This window comes from Sylvia atricapilla, chromosome 5, assembly GCF_009819655.1.
Source record: "Sylvia atricapilla isolate bSylAtr1 chromosome 5, bSylAtr1.pri, whole genome shotgun sequence".
NCBI lineage: Eukaryota > Metazoa > Chordata > Aves > Passeriformes > Sylviidae > Sylvia > Sylvia atricapilla.
Window position 1 is genome coordinate 17,725,393 of NC_089144.1, and position 17,566 is coordinate 17,742,958.

The 17,566-nt window shown below is 41.3% G+C and overlaps 1 protein-coding gene across 2 annotated transcripts; it reads right to left on the bottom strand.

Annotated features, from left to right (window-relative positions):
- Positions 1 to 298: 298 nt before the first annotated feature.
- SEC61A2 (SEC61 translocon subunit alpha 2) lies at positions 299 to 14,533 on the bottom strand. 2 transcript variants are annotated; one of them, XM_066318830.1, is made up of 12 exons: positions 14,290 to 14,533; positions 12,738 to 12,805; positions 8,922 to 8,987; positions 7,375 to 7,453; positions 5,641 to 5,772; positions 5,390 to 5,499; positions 4,624 to 4,777; positions 3,475 to 3,635; positions 2,264 to 2,461; positions 1,873 to 2,064; positions 1,657 to 1,733; positions 299 to 1,355 (listed from the first exon to the last, which is right to left on the bottom strand). In XM_066318830.1, exons 1-12 carry the CDS (start codon positions 14,294 to 14,296, stop codon positions 1,169 to 1,171), a joined length of 1,431 nt encoding a protein of 476 aa, XP_066174927.1. In that variant the 5' UTR covers positions 14,297 to 14,533; the 3' UTR covers positions 299 to 1,168. The 2 variants fall into 2 exon arrangements, with proteins under 2 accessions (XP_066174927.1, XP_066174928.1); XM_066318831.1 differs by lacking the exons at positions 12,738 to 12,805; positions 14,290 to 14,533 and adding an exon at positions 9,831 to 10,589.
- Positions 14,534 to 17,566: the final 3,033 nt, after the last annotated feature.

Genomic DNA, 17,566 nt, shown 5'->3' on the forward strand with positions numbered 1-17,566 from the left:
TAATCAATTTTCTGAAACAGAAAATTGCTTTAGAGTTTCTTACCTTCACAAACAACACAAGGTTACTTTCAAGTTAAGAGTGAGAGAAGACAGAAGGAATGTGACATCAAAGGGAAAAAGTGATTACAGCAGACCAGGAAAGCTCAATGATTTTAAGGGGAGGAATCTTGGGATTTTAATTGTGGCTGCTAAAAATTAATCAGAATTATATTCTAGAAAAAAAAATCAAGGGCATTGTAGAAATTACCAAAGACTGTGCAATGGATTACAACTGGCAGAGACAAGACACAGGAGAGGCTTTAATTAAATAAGTTTATTGTCTAACGCGTACATTTGTTACATCGCCGCTGTAAAGTGCGACAAATTTTCAGCAGGAACTTGCTGTTCCCCCTTTTCCCTCCTATGAAATGTTTTAGGAACCAGGCCTCGTTCTTTAGACTCACAAAAGCAAAGTGGACATAAAGTTTCAGTGGCACAGTTTTCACAAGTACATGGTTGACCAGAACTGCTGGGCTGGGCCCTGCCAGCGGCTGCCCCACGGGATGCCCGGGGCAGGACCCGGCTGCAGCAGATCCACCACAGCAGCAGCTCACAGGTGAGATGAGTATCAGCCACAGGTAAATGTCTGCCTGCCCACCCTCAGAGCTCAGAGAAAGGTGCCCCTGCGTGGAGGCACTGCAAAGGGCTAAGGAGTGCTGAGTTCAGTGGTGGGGAAATGCAAGTAAAAAAGTATAAAAAAATTAATGTAAAATACAGATACAAATAAATCTTGTCAGGAGTACTGGCATGTGGCAATCTGAACTCAGGTATCTTTTTTTCCTGTTAGGGACAGGGAACTTAATTTAACACTTTGCTGCTGTGTGCAAAGACATTTACGGCTCTCAAACTGATACATTTTACCATCTCACTGTAGTGTCTGAACAGCAAGGTAGATGAATTGTTTCCAGCATTACAGGCAACACTAGATAATACTTAAACAAGATAATGTAAACTTTATTCTTAAGGCAGCTGGTACTAATGCTGCACACAGGCATCGCTCAATGCCCATTACAGTAATGGGACACGTAGCACTTGAAAACAAGTAAAAAGAAAATAGCATTATTGGACTAAATGACGCATGTTGTCAAAATACTTTCCCTTTCACACAAACCATAAAATATTTGGACATCTAGAAAAATAATGCACCTACGCCTCCAACTTCAGCCTGTTCTTTTACAAATATTTCAAAATACTGATAAATTATAGTGACTGCAAGCAGAATGCCAGTGCCAGAGCCAATGGCTCCTAAGAAGTCAGCCAGTACTGAAAGGGCACCAATGCACAAACCACCAAATGCAGCTGCTGTAGGGATGTATCTGTAAGAAAGGAAAAAACAGGAAAGAACAAGGTAATAACCAAGGTATTTTTCTTTTAAAAACCTGGAAAAGATTGAACTCAAAATCCATTGTTATGTCACTTAAAAAAGATAGGACAGGTTGTTAATCTCTAATCTGCTGCTGTAACTTCTTTTGCATATCTAAGGAAGGCAACAGCTGAATGCGAAGAATCTTCCCTTTTGTAGTGGAAACAGGTATCAGATTCTTATGACAATCTCTGCTCTAGTTGACACTTCCCCAGCACTCTTCACCACCCACCTGGATGTCAGCATTTCCTTACCTGTTAAGCTCATGAACCATTGATGTATCCCTGTGGCCTCTCATCACCATTTGCTGTTCTTTGAGTTGCTTGGCAACCTGAAAAAAATATTATTTTATGAAACTGCTGCAGTGCTTCACAGTCACTTGATGTTTACTGGGCCAAACTGATCAGTCAGTAGCTGGTCAGTTCTAAACCAGAAGCACTGTTTGAAAGGGATTAAGGTGGAACACCTACATCTTTTGCTGATGAGCCAGACACCTCGATCCAAGTCTTGGAGAAGAATGCACAGGATCCCAACATAAATATTATATAAACTATTACATGGACAGGATCCTCAAATATTGCACCCATGGATTCTGGAGGGGACAAGTAGTAGCACAGGCCACCAACAGGGTAAGAGCGAGCAGGGCCACCTCCACTGACATCCTGAGGGGAAGAAAAACGCAGTAAATTATTTCCCACATTCCTGTCTTGTATTAATAGAGAAATGCCTCTTTGATGTTTGAAACAGCTTCTATACACAAATGTTAAAAATTAAGTATTCCAGTTGGTTAAATACCCAGGGTTCACATCGAAGTAAAAATGCCAACAATTCTATGTGGCTAAAATGTGATAGAATACTCACTGCCCACTGCCCCAGCAAGTTCACAAGGAAGTTGCCACTGAAGCGAACAGACAACATCTGGGAAATGACATAGAGGTTTGACACCAAGGCAGACTGCAGAATGATGGGAATGTTGGAGGTGTAGAAGAGCTTGATGGGATAGCTGCTGTACTGCCCTCGGTACCGTGCAGACTTGATGGGTAAATCCACTCGGAATCCCTGGAGGAAAGAACACAAATGCACCAGGCTTCACTTCTGAGACACAGGGTATTCCCAGGGTGCCCCAAAGCTATTCCTGACCATGCAGCTCTTGCTAGATAAACAAGGACTGCAAGGTTTGTGATAGTAAAGCCAAAAGGCTTTCTGCTACAGTGTGGATTACGAATTTTAAGGATTTAAAAGTGTTACTGCTTGGTTGTATTACATTCTTTTCACATGAACATGGTTTCTCATCTGCTAACTGGTACTCCTGTAGAATATATTTTATAGATTAGGGGTTGACAAAAGCCTGTAATGGCTTCCAACTGACCTAGCCAGTTACCAGCAGGCTCTTGTGTAGTTTTCCAGGGCAGGATCTTTTCTGAGTAGACCCAAGAAAAACCACATGAACTTGAAAACCTGGTCTTTTTTTTTCTTTTTTTTTTTTTCCTCCCCAAAACTCAGACTCAACAACTTAACAAAAAATTTTTTAAAGATCACATTTTAGCTGCCACCATCCCCAAAATCTCCATATGGATCCTTCTTGGGTGTCCATTTTAGCAGATACTTAGATTTTAAAAGAAACATTTAATTAAATGTTTCAGGACAATTTTAAAAGAAACATTTAATTAGATGTTTCAGGACAATTACGGGAAAACCCATAAGCTACACACCCCAAAGAAGCAAAGTTCTCCAGCTTTGTCCAAAAGTATTCTTTTCAGTCAATGATAAATATTAAGAATATTATTGGTGTGATGCAACCACTACAGTACCACAATCCATTTTATTAAAAATATTCTCATAGTGTGAATGGCATTCAGTGAGATTACACAGTGAGTGCAAGTAGGCCTGGCTGTAAAATTTTACAGCTTAGTGTCACAGAGGTAATACTGAAATAACAAATAATAAAACAAGTTCATTACTCAAAGCTAAGATACTTCAGTTACTCTGGCTGAAACCTTCCCATCTTTTTCCAACGACTGCAGTGTCCGCATGCACTCCTACCTCTGCAGGGCTGCTCTGAGGAGTTTTACCTGGAAATAGATGACTACAGCAAACACAAACACTGTGGCAATCAGGTTCATGAGGTTGGGCAGATTCTGTCGGTAAAAAGCCTCCCGCAGAGCCCGGACTTTGTCAGTTCGTGTGGCCAGGAGATGGAATAATGCAATCACAGCACCCTCAAACTCTGTTCCTGCATGAAGCAAGAAAGTGAAAGAAAGGTTAATCTCCAAATTAAAACAGATTTTTAAAAAGTACCTTTCTTTTGGAAACTTTAAGTATAACAAACAGAAAATCTGATACAATTGGACATGGATCTTGTAACAAATATGTCACTACTGGCACATAGTCACATATGACTAGGTCCTATATGTCATAGGACTCTTTTTTAGGTTATGGAATGTAGAATGATCTAAAAAACATTACTCCTGGTTAGAAAAACAGAAATTAAAAAGATAATCAAAGTAGCAAACATGAAAGAATACTCTCTTCCTTTCTTTTCTGGGAGGAGGAGGATGTTCAGAAGAAAGAAATAATAAACAAGGTGAAAAATAGCTTTTAGAAGAACAGTAATAAAAATGCAACAGAACTACTAAGAATTAAATTCAAATGAATGCAAACTAAAAGCACAGCTCAGGATTTCAAATGAATGCAGTAAATGAGTTAATTGCTTGATGCTGTATCTTAAGGTGCTATTTCAGGGGTCTCAGAACAACCAGATGTTGTCAAAGCCTGGCTGAGGAATGAAGAGATTGCAGCCTCTGAAGAATCAAACCAGCTTAAAGTAATTCAGAGGCACCAACTACAAAAGCATCCTATAGCCATAAACAACAGCTGGATCACAAACAACTCCTCTGAATGGACAGCATTTCCTATCTTCTCTACTTCCATGGACTAAGTGATGCTAAAACAAGATGATTTCAGTATGGAAATACAAAAATTTTCATTCAAGGAGCCTGAAGTCCCATTTTAACTGCTGCACTTCAAATCAGCAAACTTGTATTAATCTCCATGTCAGTCAGACATTTTCATCTTCAATGTTGATTGGACAACTGACTTCAGAGACAACTCACCACCCATAAGAACTTTTTCTTTTAATGCCATCCAATAAACATCTGATAGTTTATGTGCAGTATACACCCACTGAAACAAGCTGTGACTGACTGTAACAGCACACGTACCTCTGCCAGTGTTGATGGTAGTGGGACTGAAAGCTTTCCACACAATGGTTTCACAGATATTGGTAGCAATAAACAGGGAAATACCAGACCCCAATCCATAACCTTTCTGGAGCAACTCATCTAGCAGCAACACAATCAAACCAGCCACAAAGAGCTGTGAGAAAAGAAACAAAACTGAGCAGAAACAAGAATAAATCAAGTCAAGAGTTGTGTTTTAATTCCCCACTTCAGTATTTTCATCATGTTGGAGAGTGATCAATAAGTTTTTCATCTAAATGTCATTCATGCAGTGTTTCTGACCTCTCATGCACCAAGGCCTGCACATCTCACCTGGCAGTGAGCTCTGTGCCTTTTTTCAAGGCAGACACAGCAAACAGATTATTCAGTAATAACTTTTTTCCTAAAAAAGATGTTTAAGTTTGTGCATTTATTGTTTTGTTCTGCAGGAGAATGTCTCAAAGCTGCAGCTGGTGCCATTTAGTGAGAATTCCTCCACAGCATTGAAGAGCAGCTACTGTTTCTAAAGTCCACCAATTCTTGTATTTTCAATTAAGCACCAACCCTACCTGAAATACTTCTGATATTAACTATCCCAGCATTCTCCTCCTTTATGGAATATTTCTCATATCTAGACAGACACAAACAATGATGCTTTGCAGCATTAAAAATAAACAAATTGAAGCCACCCAGACAGAGAAAGATTTTTCCTACCAGCTATACTGTCTCTAACCAGTCTCGGTTACACACAAAATAGCTCTTTACAAACCTGAATTATAATAAGAAGACAAATTCCAGCACCCATTTCAGCAGGATCTCCATACATTCCAGTCATAACATACACAATGGCTTGCCCAATGGTAATAATCATCCCAAATACTAAAACAAGAGAGAAAGCAAATCCTTTAAAAAAAATCTGAAGTCACCTACCAAAGAAATTTCATATCTAGTATCACTTAGCCAGGCAGATTTCCCAAGAATAAAGATACACTCAGTGATTTTAATTGGAACAGTGCTTACATTTCTGAGCTCCATTGAACAAGGCTCTGTCTTTTGGAGTATCACCAACTTCAATGATCTTTGCTCCTGCCAGCAGCTGCATGATCAAACCTGATGTCACAATGGGCGAGATACCCAATTCCATCAAAGTACCTAGAAAAGAAGAAAAATTAAAACAACTGCCATTCCAGCACCTCTCCTAAACCATAAGGTCTCTTCAAAGGTTCCTGACCTAGAATAATTATTTCTAATAATGCTTCCAATAATTCCTGTATAGGTATGACAAAACAGTTATGGGCCTCACAAAAGGCTGCTGCGTTAAAACCTGTAATTTTGAAGGCAGCAGGGAAAACCCATGTAGTTTTTAATTACAAATATTTTTGTGGAACCATGCTAACACTGAAGCTCAGCTTTTCTGGCATATCCTCGAGGAACATCTCCCTGGACAGCATCTTGTCCCTGGCTGTTTATTCTGTCAGTACTTCAATGTCACATTTTCCAAAAGTTTAATTCTGCAGACCACAAAAATATGCTGCAGATTCATAGTTTCTGAGGAGACTGCCCTTGGAATCACTGCCTCCAATGGAGAGTTTAGGATTAAACTAGTTCTTACCAAAACAAAAGACTGTCATTAAGGTGCTCTTAACTCTGCCAACTCACTGGAACTGTGTCACTGAAGTACCACTCCCAAACATATACAATTCAAAGAGGGAAAGCATTAAAGTAATTATTGTAATTTGGTTCTTTCATACTTGTATCCTGGAGTTTCCATGTTAAATATTACATGACCTGTCATGGAAATTTCTATTCTTCCAGCAGCCAGAAAATTAGGATGTCAAAAACTTTAGCATTCACTTCACATCCTCGAATGACTTCTAGTCATTTGACTTAAGTAAAAACTCACTTTCCCACTCCTGCTTTTTATTGCCTTCAGTCTCTCTAGCCTTTTCTTGGCCACTGTTACTACTCTGTTTGGTTAGTGGACAGCATATTTAGTATCATACATTGCTAAGGACACACCAAATTCTGCAAACTCTGCAGGAGAATTTGAAGCAGGGAACTTCTTTACCTTATTATCCTCACTGGTGTAAAAAATTTGCTATTCCTAAGAAAGCAGTACCTTCACATTAGAGGGTTCCAGTGATTTTCTTACTTCCAGCCAATTTTCCAAGCTACAGATGAGATCAGTGTCCTCATTTAGAGTCAGGCATGACTGGTCACCCATCTTAAGTTTCAGACTTCTAGCATTGGTTTGAATCTTATACATTTGGTTGTGTTCCACTTTACTCTTCTAAAACACATTAGTTTGGTTTTGCTGAAGTTTATGCCAAATCATCTCTGCCTTCAGCTTTCCCACCTAGAAAATTACTCACCCACAACACTGCCAAACTATTATAAAGTGTAACTGACTTGCACAGGTGAGGCATTTCCTAATCAACACCCTTGTACTACACATTACTGCAGTTCCTAACTGAAAAGTCAGAAGATTCCCTCCCATATATTAGTTAGAAAGAGACTGCTCTAAAATCCTGAATGGAATCATCCCAAAACTTGTGAATCAATATTAATCTCATCTGCATCTCAAAGAAATCCCATTCCTAACATGAAGCACTGCTCAAGTGCTGATTTTAATTCCATCTGTGTTAAGAACTTTACAAAGTGTTCCAACCTGACATCTGGGTGGTGTGGAATTTAACAGCCAACTGTTTTTCTCCTGGTTTGTTTATCCCAATAGAGAAAGGAGTGAGCACCAACCTCTGTTTGATGCAAGAATGACTCTCATCCAATAGAAGGGGTCTGCAGAATCTGATGACATGATTCCAAACAAAGGGATCTGTCAAAGCACACAACAGCATTAAACAGATACACACAATTAGCATGCATTAATACAAAATCTAAATATGTAATGATTCCACTGTTACATTGTTTAATTTTTTTAAATAAACCAGAAGTACTGATACCATCTCTTTTAATCCTCCAATTAATCCTGGGGCATCAGTCAGAGGACTAAACTAAGAGCCTTCCACAGGAAAAAGCAGAAATCCCTAGAGAGAAGTTTAAATATTGAAAATCTAGAGACAGAAATATGTTTTGAAATATCCCAAATGGAACTGTCAGTACCAGACATGTTCACACAAAACTTCCAATATTCTGTATGTCAATAGTGAGGGATTTTCAGCTCTTTATAACTCTTCCTAATCGCCAAAACCGTAGAGAAGGAATCCAGGCAAATCTTAGAGATCAATTTCTGAAAACTCTAGTCTGCACCATCTGTTTTCCTTATTCAACTACTATAATCTCTCATATAGATACAAAATTCTAACTATGCATACATTCAGCTGCTAGTAAACCCAAATAAACTACATGTTCTTCTAGCTCTAGTATCATTCCCACTTCCCCCTTCCAAAAAACAGACAGGTACAAGAGCTGGGTTTTAGCCTTTAACCAGTCCATCAGAGCTGAAAACAAAAACTACTAATCTACTGCTCTGCAGTCTAGAATGGCTGTATTAAGAAACATAAGCTAAAAACCCTGATTCTGAAATGCACAGTTCATTTTGAATCTTCCAAAAAGTCTGTATGTTCTAAAAAATGCCTATCAAGTAATACATGGATTCTCATTTTCTTCAGTATCCAGGTATTCTTTAAAGAAAAATATAAACAGTCTTCACTGTTTACAAGCCAAGAACAGGTTCTAGGAACGCCTACATCTATGAGTAATAAAGATCACATAAATGTTTACAAAGACAGGCATTTTGGAAGGGTTTTAGCAAACAACTTTACCAGGACATTCACAAAAAACCTCTAAATGTTAACTTAAACACTTCACGAAAAACATTTTCCTGCAATCTTTACAATCCATCAGTTTGTTGAAGAGAAAATTGGTAAAAAAGTCACTTGATTTAGTTTCCACATTTGTGAGTGCTAAAATTTAAGTGTAGCCATGAACAGAGGGTAAACAATGCATTTTTGAATTGCTTGGTTTGTTTATGCTGTTCAGTAAATAATTACCTTGGCTGTTTACCCTGCAGCCACTACCTTTATTTGATAGGACCTTTGTAACAAGAAAAAAACATGTATTTCTGACTAAATACGAGGCAATAGTTTCTAAAAACATCTATGCCCAACACTAAAGACTATTTCAGAGAACCAGGTTTTTTTGAACTGAACTTTAAATACTTTTACATAAAAATAAAAGCTGAAACTGGTAGGTCAACATGAAACAAGAACATCTCGTACTTTCAGGGTACTTTTTATGTACAGAACACACATTTTGTGACCACAGACAACATCAATACCTACCTGGCAGCACACTAAGAAAATGAAGAGTGTGATGGCTGTCCATAGTACCTTCTCTCTGAACTGGATCTACAGGACAGAGTGAAGACACAAACATGTTCATTGCACTGTAGAACTTCCACTCTCACAACAGTACTAAATGCTGTTATCAGTCAGAATTCAATGCAAAGATATGAAACCAGAAAGCATCACTTCTCATTGGAATTTATTTTTAATATAATTTCAGATTTCAGAGAGAAAGACAAAGGTAACTTATGTGGGACTGGCCCACATTCAGTCACTAGAATATATTTTATCTACAGTATTCTAATACAGTGGGTATTTACAGAAGAGCAACAGCATGGCTAAAATCATGGACATACCAGAGCAAACATGAAAGATTAATGCAAAAAACTTATCTTCGGTACTCAGTGCTCTAGGCTTCAACAGAAGTTTTGTGAGGCTGGAAGTTTAATTAAACTAAAGCACGATAAAGTTTTTAGAGGGACTGAACTGTTGTGAAGACACATGATTAAAACCAGAACCATGAGTTTTTGACAGCAATTCAAAGTATCTAGAATTAAGTTCTTCAAAGGGTGTTAGAGGAATCTTTATATTCATCATTATGTTCATGGATATACAGCACAGAATTATTTTTAAATATTCTTTGTTTTCCTCCAAAATATTTTTATTGATGTAGGTTATATATGACTTTAAAAAGAACGTCAGCCCAATGATCCCTGGTTATTAATTCACTGAAGAGAATCTCAGAGGCACATTTGAGGCGCCTGTAATTAGTGCCAGGTGCAAGAAAGAGAAGAATCACAAGATTTTAAGTTTGAGCCAGAGGATTACTCAAAGCACGAGACAGAAAGAAATGCACTTGAGGAGTGCAGAGAGAGCTGAGATGCAGGGTTATGTTCAAGTTCCCACCTCTCCTCCAGGGACTGTAGACCTGAGGGTTAAGTGTGTTCACTGCAGACAAGTGCAGAGCAGCTACTAAAACATGACATGAGCTAACACATAAGAGAGATACAGCAGAAATGGTTGGAGCTCTCTGCGTCCAACCACTGAATCTGCCTGTGGAGAAGTAACAAGGATTAGTGCCTGGTTTAAGAGGTGCTGAACACACACAAATGAGAAATTACAAACCAGTGTAGCAGCAGCACAGGTCCTCAAGCAAAAGAAAACTCAGTCTACATCTTTGTAAGTGAAACTATGCACCTGGAACCAAAATAATCCAGGTAATTTAATTTATTTCCTGCTACTGCCTCACTCTTAAAAGAGGACAGATGCTAAAAATACTTACAGCACAGAGTTATAAAAAGAAAAACAGTGACAGCAGCAAATAAATCCAAACAATACCTTGTGTTAGACTATGCAGTGCTGACCCACTTTACCAAGTCTGAACTCCACAATTCAGATTTTAAGCACAGACTTCCAAAGCCAAAAATGCTTAACCAAATTATCTCTACAGCCTCACAGTTAAACTTGGCTTCAGAGGCATCAGTGAAAGCCTAAAGGTGCTCTGGTTCTCTCTATGGCTGTGGTGAATATGAGCATTAGCAGAAATCTGCATCACCCAAATCACAGTCATGCACAAGGAAAACAGTCTCTATGAGTCAAGACAACAAAAAAGAAAAAAGAGTCATCCCAATCCATATGCCAGGAATGGCAAAATACAGAGTGGTACCAAAATATTCCAGCACAGGCACAGTAAATCTCACCATCTGATCTGATTCAATTGGACATTTTCTTCCTTTGACATTTTTCTTAACTCATGTGAAAAGGAAGGGACTTGAGCATTATCATCTTGGTGCCCTGAACAGTGTGTTCTACTTAGCAAATCTGTGCATGAGAGAAATGTGAGCCCATTCTAGTAACTACAAAAGTAGCAATCACTTTTGCTAATCAAGTTGGCCAAAATACAAAAGCAACACTCCCCAGAGACAGAAGAAACCACTTTCCTCATCAACAAGAATGGCAAAATGATTCAGTGAGAGCCCAACTGAATCAAAACATCATCTTCACTTAACAATCAATACATGTTTAATGAAAATTAATCTCCCTTTCTATTTGGTTATCTAAATTTCTTATCCTGGCCTTAAACCAATTCACTAAAACCATTACCGGTCATATCTGCCTGTGACAGCTTGCAAGAAAACAATAAATTACAGAGAATTAGTTACATGGAATGACCTAAATCACTTGATAGATTACATAGAAGCAAGGAATGTGACTGAAAATGGTCAAAGGGCTCTTCAGCCTAGGAAAGATGTTCCCAATTACATTTTGACTTTAAATTTGCACAAAGCTGGCAACTGGTAGCCATTGTCTAGACAGCGACCTAAATAGCACTAAAGACAAAGTGAGCCAAATAGAGAGGACAGGAATCTTGGCACCTCTCTGGGCATCCTTCATCTGCTGATGGACAATGAGGACAGATCAAGCCCCTCTTCCTCTCTGGCAAATAACATCTGCCAGTGAGTTTTACAGAAACATCAGCATCTGCAGGTTTGTGTCAGCTTTCTCTTCTCACTCACCCCACAAGATAAAACAGGATGGCTGTAACCAAGTAATCACAGAAGTGCCATAAATCAGCACCAAAAGATTGCACCAAGGTTCCCCGCTGCAGAAACAAAGACGGGCACCTGCCAACCAGACCTGCTGCGTCCAAGCCTTAGCATGAGGGTCTGGCTCTGGAGATTTCTGCTCTGAAAACACCTTTGTCTGACCTAACTAATTTGTTTAGAAACCTGTCCCAAAGCTGAAAGATGCTGGAAAGCAACTAGGTGGAGCAAAGAGCCAGGGGGTAAATCCTAGTCTTTTTAAAAAATCAGTTCCAGAGGGCCATAATCATATTTTGTCACTGTATCCTCTCCATTCAATTCAGTAGGCTCAGCTATGGTCACTGGCACAAACACCTCTGCATCCACAGCCCTAACCCTTGGGAACGTCTCATTAACCAAAGAAGATTCTGTGAGATGTATCATGTTCCCAGTTAAGCTTTCCCTTTTAAGAATATAAAAACCAACATTTACCTCTTAAGGAATTTTCATGGAAGTAATGACAATAGTCATGACAAGACAGTTTGTTACTCTAATTAGATTGTCATGGGGGCAATATGTGCTTGCTTGAGTTTTGAAAGCAAAAATGGTGTTTGGTTGGGGTTTTTCTTTGGACAACGCAGGTCTCTTTCTGATCTGTAGAAATGACCTGTTTTTTCATTTAGAAAATGTGCCAAGAAATGGGAGGAGTTTCAAGGCCTAGAGGACTAGAGAGATCAGCTGCAAGTGAACTGAGTTCATTGATTTCAGATCAAAGACAAATGTCACATCCAGAAGGTGAACAGGGCAATTACCTGAACTGTATCACAGATCACTCTCCCACCTCAGCAACGTCAATCACAGCTATGGGTGTAGGAAATACTTTGTGGGAAGGGGAGAATTAAATTTGTGTTTCCTGATCTACAGAACAATCCTTTTCCAAATAATACATGAGCCACCTCAAAGCCAACAGTGGGATCCACAGAGAAACAAAGACTCTGCCCTAGTATATTAAAACAGATCACATGGAGCTGAAAATAAATAAACTTAGTCTAGACTTAAGATTTTTTAAAAAAAATTAGTAAGCATAAGCAAAGGGAACAACTTACCAGAAGGGTGCTCCAAATTCATCATCACAGTAATGTTTTACCTTAACATGGGTTCACCCCTGCTCCAAAGAATATATTCTACTTTAGGGCCCACTGTGTGTATTTGTATTGGAGCCTGGACTAGAATATCACAGTATTTCCACCTCTGTGAACTAATAAAAATAAGAACATAATGTGGCACTCACTTTTCTTTCCGGTTTCTGGATTTCGGGTAACACTGCACAGAATGGCTTAATAACTTCTAAAAATTTTACTGTTCCAGAAAAAAAACAACACACACACACAAAAGAAGACAGAAAAATGTATTAACAAACATTTATGAATTTATAAAACTTCACAGAACTTTATTTAGCTTCCAAAACTGTCTGAAAACTAATACCCTCTTCTTGAAAGAGCTGAAAACCAGAGGGAAATAAAAAGTGAAATAGAATTCTTGTTCTAACCGGATCTGGCCCATTCTTTTTTCCACAGCTGGAATAATTTTAGAGAAGTGGTGCTGTGTCTATCACCAGGAGTGAACTGAATTGTATTCCATCTAAAAATAAATGACCTAGTATCAGTCTGTGCTAGTTAAACACAGAACAACACTGACATCAAAAGGTATCCATGCAGAAATTAGAATTTTGTGTTTATTGAAGTATTTAGCTGAAAATATAATTAAATCACTAAAATATGTTGAGAAATTGTAATTTAAATGAGTGGAACACCTATTCTGATTGGAATTTCAGGGGATTTTATTTTAGCTTTGAATACATCTCTCTTCACAGTTTCCCCCTCAAAAACACAGAAAAGCTCAACAGTTTGAGCTCTTTTTCTGGGGGAAAATTTTAAATAATTTTAGAAAAAAAAATCAAAGTGTACGTGCTTAGTGGGGACTTTACCCTCCAAAACTTGAATATTATGTCCAGCCCTAACACACTGGGACAAAAAACCACCATTGATTCCTTTTCAAAGAGAATGCATTTATTACACTGTAAGTAACATTTTGGTTGTAGTGCCATGTTTACATTCACACTCTCATGTGACATATGTCTCCTGTATTGATCCCAAGCCCTCTCACGGTGTGTTGGAAGGTGCACCTCACTCCACAGAGGGGGGCACAGCCCTGCCGTGAACAGGACCCTAGAGCATCGTGGAATGGCTCAGGTTGGAAGGGATCACAGAGCTCATCTGCTCCCTGCTCAGGCAGGGCCATCCCAGAGAACACAGCTGTGTCCAGACAGTTCTGGAGTATCTCCGGTGAGGGAGACTCCACAGCCTCTCTGGGCACCTGTTCCAGTGCTCGGTCACCGCACAGGACAGAAGTTCTTCCTCACGTTCAGGTGGAATTTCCAGGGCATCAGCTTCTGCCCTTTGCCTCTTGTCCTATTGGTTTGCATCGCTGAGCACAGCCTGATCCATCCTCTTGACACCCGCCCTTCATATTCTTATACACACGTCTGTGTATACAGGGTATATATGCTACATACCTATATATGGTGTATATATATTTAGCAGGGCTGGAGTGGAACAGGACACCCCACCACGAAGCGGTGCCCGGCCTCACGCCGTGCCCGGCAGCAGCTCCCTGCGCGGGGAGCGGGCGCTCGGCAGCCCCGGCCCTGCCTGCGGCGGCACCCGGAGCACGGCGCCCCATCACCGGCCACGGGCCACCGGCCACGTCCTGGCCGCGCCGCCGGGGCCGCTGTCCCCAGCCCTGGCCCCGGCCCGCTCCCTCCCGGCTGCGTCCGCACTCACTGCCCATGGCGGTGGCGGCCCGGCCGCGGTCCCGGCGCTGTCACCGTCGGTGTCGCCGCCGTCACGTGACGCGCGCTGCGGACGGGCCGTCCCTCCCCGGGCGGGGAGACGCGGCGGTGCCGCCCTGCCGGAGCGCCCCCCGCGCCCTTCCCCAGGCCGGGGAGCCGGACGGGCGGGATCGGCGGGGAGCGCTGGCCGCCGCGGCGGGATCGGGCTGAGGGCGGGCGGGCGCGGCGGCCAAGCGGCGCGCTCCCGGAGTGCTCCGCGCGGAGCGAGGGGCGGGCACGGCCCCGCACCGCCACACCTCAGCCCGGCCCGGGAACGGCCCGCCCCTCGCTCGCTCCCGCTGCGGGGGCTGAGACCGCCCCGTGATGCTCCTGGTGCTGTGGTACCCGCTGAAAAGCGCAGGTTGGGCGGTTTGGTACTGAAGTGTTTTGTTAACAGCCCGATCCACCCGTACTGACAGACGGATGTGATCATTTCACGGGGTGAAAGGACACTGGGATATTGGAACGCCTCCAAAGAAGGTCAACAGAGCTGGGAAAGGGTCTGAAGCACAAATCCCATGAGAACAGCTGAGGGAGTTGGGATTGTTCACCCTGGAAAAAAGGAGGCTCGGGCTGACCTTCTCACCCTCTACAACTCCCTGAGAAGAGATTGTAGCCGGTGGGAATCAGGCTTTGCCCCTGGCTAACCAGCGACAGGAGGAGAGGACATGGCCTCAAGCTGCACCAGGGGAGGTTGAGGTTGGGCATTGGTAGGAATTTCTTCACAGAAAGGGTGATCAGACATTGGAATGGGCTGTTCAGGGAGGTGGTAGTGTCACTGTCTCTGTGGGTGTTTAAGGAAAATCTGGATGTGGCACTCAGTGCCATCATCTGGTTCACAAGGTGGTGATCAGTCATAGTTTGGACTCAAGGGTTTTGGAGGTCTTTTCCAACCTAATTGATTTTGTGATTCTGTGACTCTCTGAAGTGAACCTGAAAACCTGTTCCAATATCATCTCACAATCACCAAAACAGATATCACACCTACAGAGCTCTCAGTTACAACAGCCAATGGTCTACAAAATTAGGATCATCAGAATTTACTGCAAGGCTTAGATATGACAATTAAAAATAGGACTTACTGTTTCTGAATAAAAATGATGCATAAGCCTGAATTATTCCTGTATTAGGCTAAGTTGCCAAAACAGAACATAAAATGTGTGAAGCAGTATGGCTCCTCCAAAACTTTGAATCTATATTTTGGATTGTACTCTGCATTCCTCAAGAAATCCTCTTAATCAAGACCTTGCTCCCATACCTAAACAACTTTGTTCAATAGCTTCTCTTTTCTGAAATCACTTAGAAAAGTTTTTTCTTACAGTTTTACATACTCATAATTTAACAAATACTAATGAGCAACTCCACAGCAATTACTTTCACTTAGAGTTTTGTACCGTCTGACATATGCCCATAATTAATGGGCCTGGTGGTGTACTTGTAGATCGTGATCTCCAAATAATAGCTGGGTTAGTAGCTAAGGTCAGGAAGTTTCTTGTAATCACCCTTCATTCAGATTTTTAGCCATAGTTATTTGAGAAGTTCATTAAATTACAGGTTTTGTTAGCAAACCCTCCTGTCTCTAATTCATTGGCCACTGTTTTGGTAATTGATTTGGTAAAAGTCCAGGAGGTTTCTTCAGTCCATACTGACAAAGATGCGCCACTTCAGGTGGGCAGAACAAATGTTTCTGTCACTTTCACTGACAGAAGCAAAAAACCAAAAATGCAGTATTTTTTTCCTTGCTTATTCAAAATACTACTGTATTCAGAACTTTTCATCTTCAAAGTTCAGACTGTATTTTTTAAATCTAAACTAACATCACTGTTACAAAAATATTTCTTTTAATATGTTTGTTTTTCTGGTGTGTTTTCTTTCTGAGAGATTTTGCTGCCTCTAATGAACTGCTCAACCTAACAGCTCATTCCTTCAATGTCTTTACTTTTTTTCCTTCTAGTCTTGCACTTCTCTCTGCAAATCCTGACACATCACAATGCAAAAATACTGTAACTCTCTTTCTAGTCAGCTCCTTGCTATGTAACAGCACATAAAAGCTCACTTCTTGTGTAAATGACCTGCAGAATTTCCTGTCGAGAGACTGGGACCTGCTCTGTTACCCACTCAACCTGTGTAGCATCTCAGGCACATGGTGTGGCACTTGGGGTGTCCTCTGCAAGGCCAGGAGCTGGATTCCATGATCCCTGTGGGTCCCTTCCAGCTCAGGATATTCCATGGTTCTATTCTAATTTCTGCTTCTCTTTTCCCCAAAGCAAAAGCAATCCAGCAGTGTGCAGGGATGTCCCAGCCACCATGCAGCGAAGAGCAAGGTGCACAGATGGAAAACAGCCTTGTGTGCACCCAAAATTTCTGGGAGAAAGTGTTAGCCCCTCAGTTAGCAAGCACTTTGCCTTGCCCCTGGGATGTGTTATCCACCACACAAGAGCAGTGTCCTGCAGGCAGTCTGCATCAGCTGACTGAAGAAAGCTGTGCTCAAGCTCTCCCTCCCTACCCCAGGATCCCTGGGATCCCTCCAGTGGGGCTGGGGGCACTACAGAAATAGTTTTGTCTCCCACCAGGAGGAGCAAGCAGGGTCAGAACACTTGAGCCTCCTTTATTTGGTTGGATAACCAGATCTGCACAGCCTGTGGGGGGAATGGTGCATAACAAGGTCAGGTTTGGGCCACGTGAAACTCAACACACGGGGTCTACTCTTCCCTTGTGTGCACTGTCACAGTGGAGAAACTGTGGCTTTATGTAATCACCAGTGTGCAGTCAAGGCTGGTAATTGCACTCTACAACTTCCTTGGCTACAGCTGCAGCCAAAGCAACGTTACTCCTCAGCCTCATTTTTCTAGTTATCAGCAGAAATTTAAAGCAGAATGTGCCTTGATTAGATAAAGCTGTTCAGGATGTGCAGGAGGTTGTGCAGTTTGCTAGAGCAAAGTGGGAGAAACATGATTTCATGTTGCTGTGATGGATGCCCTAAAGCAGTGATGTAAAACATCACAGAACGGAGTTACAGAGGCAACTCCTGGGTCATATGTTAAAGAATGAATGGATATGTGAATTAACTAAGATGCTATACTAAAGCAGGCTTTGGAGATGACTTTGGGAGCTGTCTCCCCACATGAATGCACTTGATCTTGCCTGTGATCTGCTTTTTCTCACCTAGCATGACTTTCCATCTGCAAGTGCTGGATCTGGTTAAACCCCACTTGTTTCATTTCAGAAAT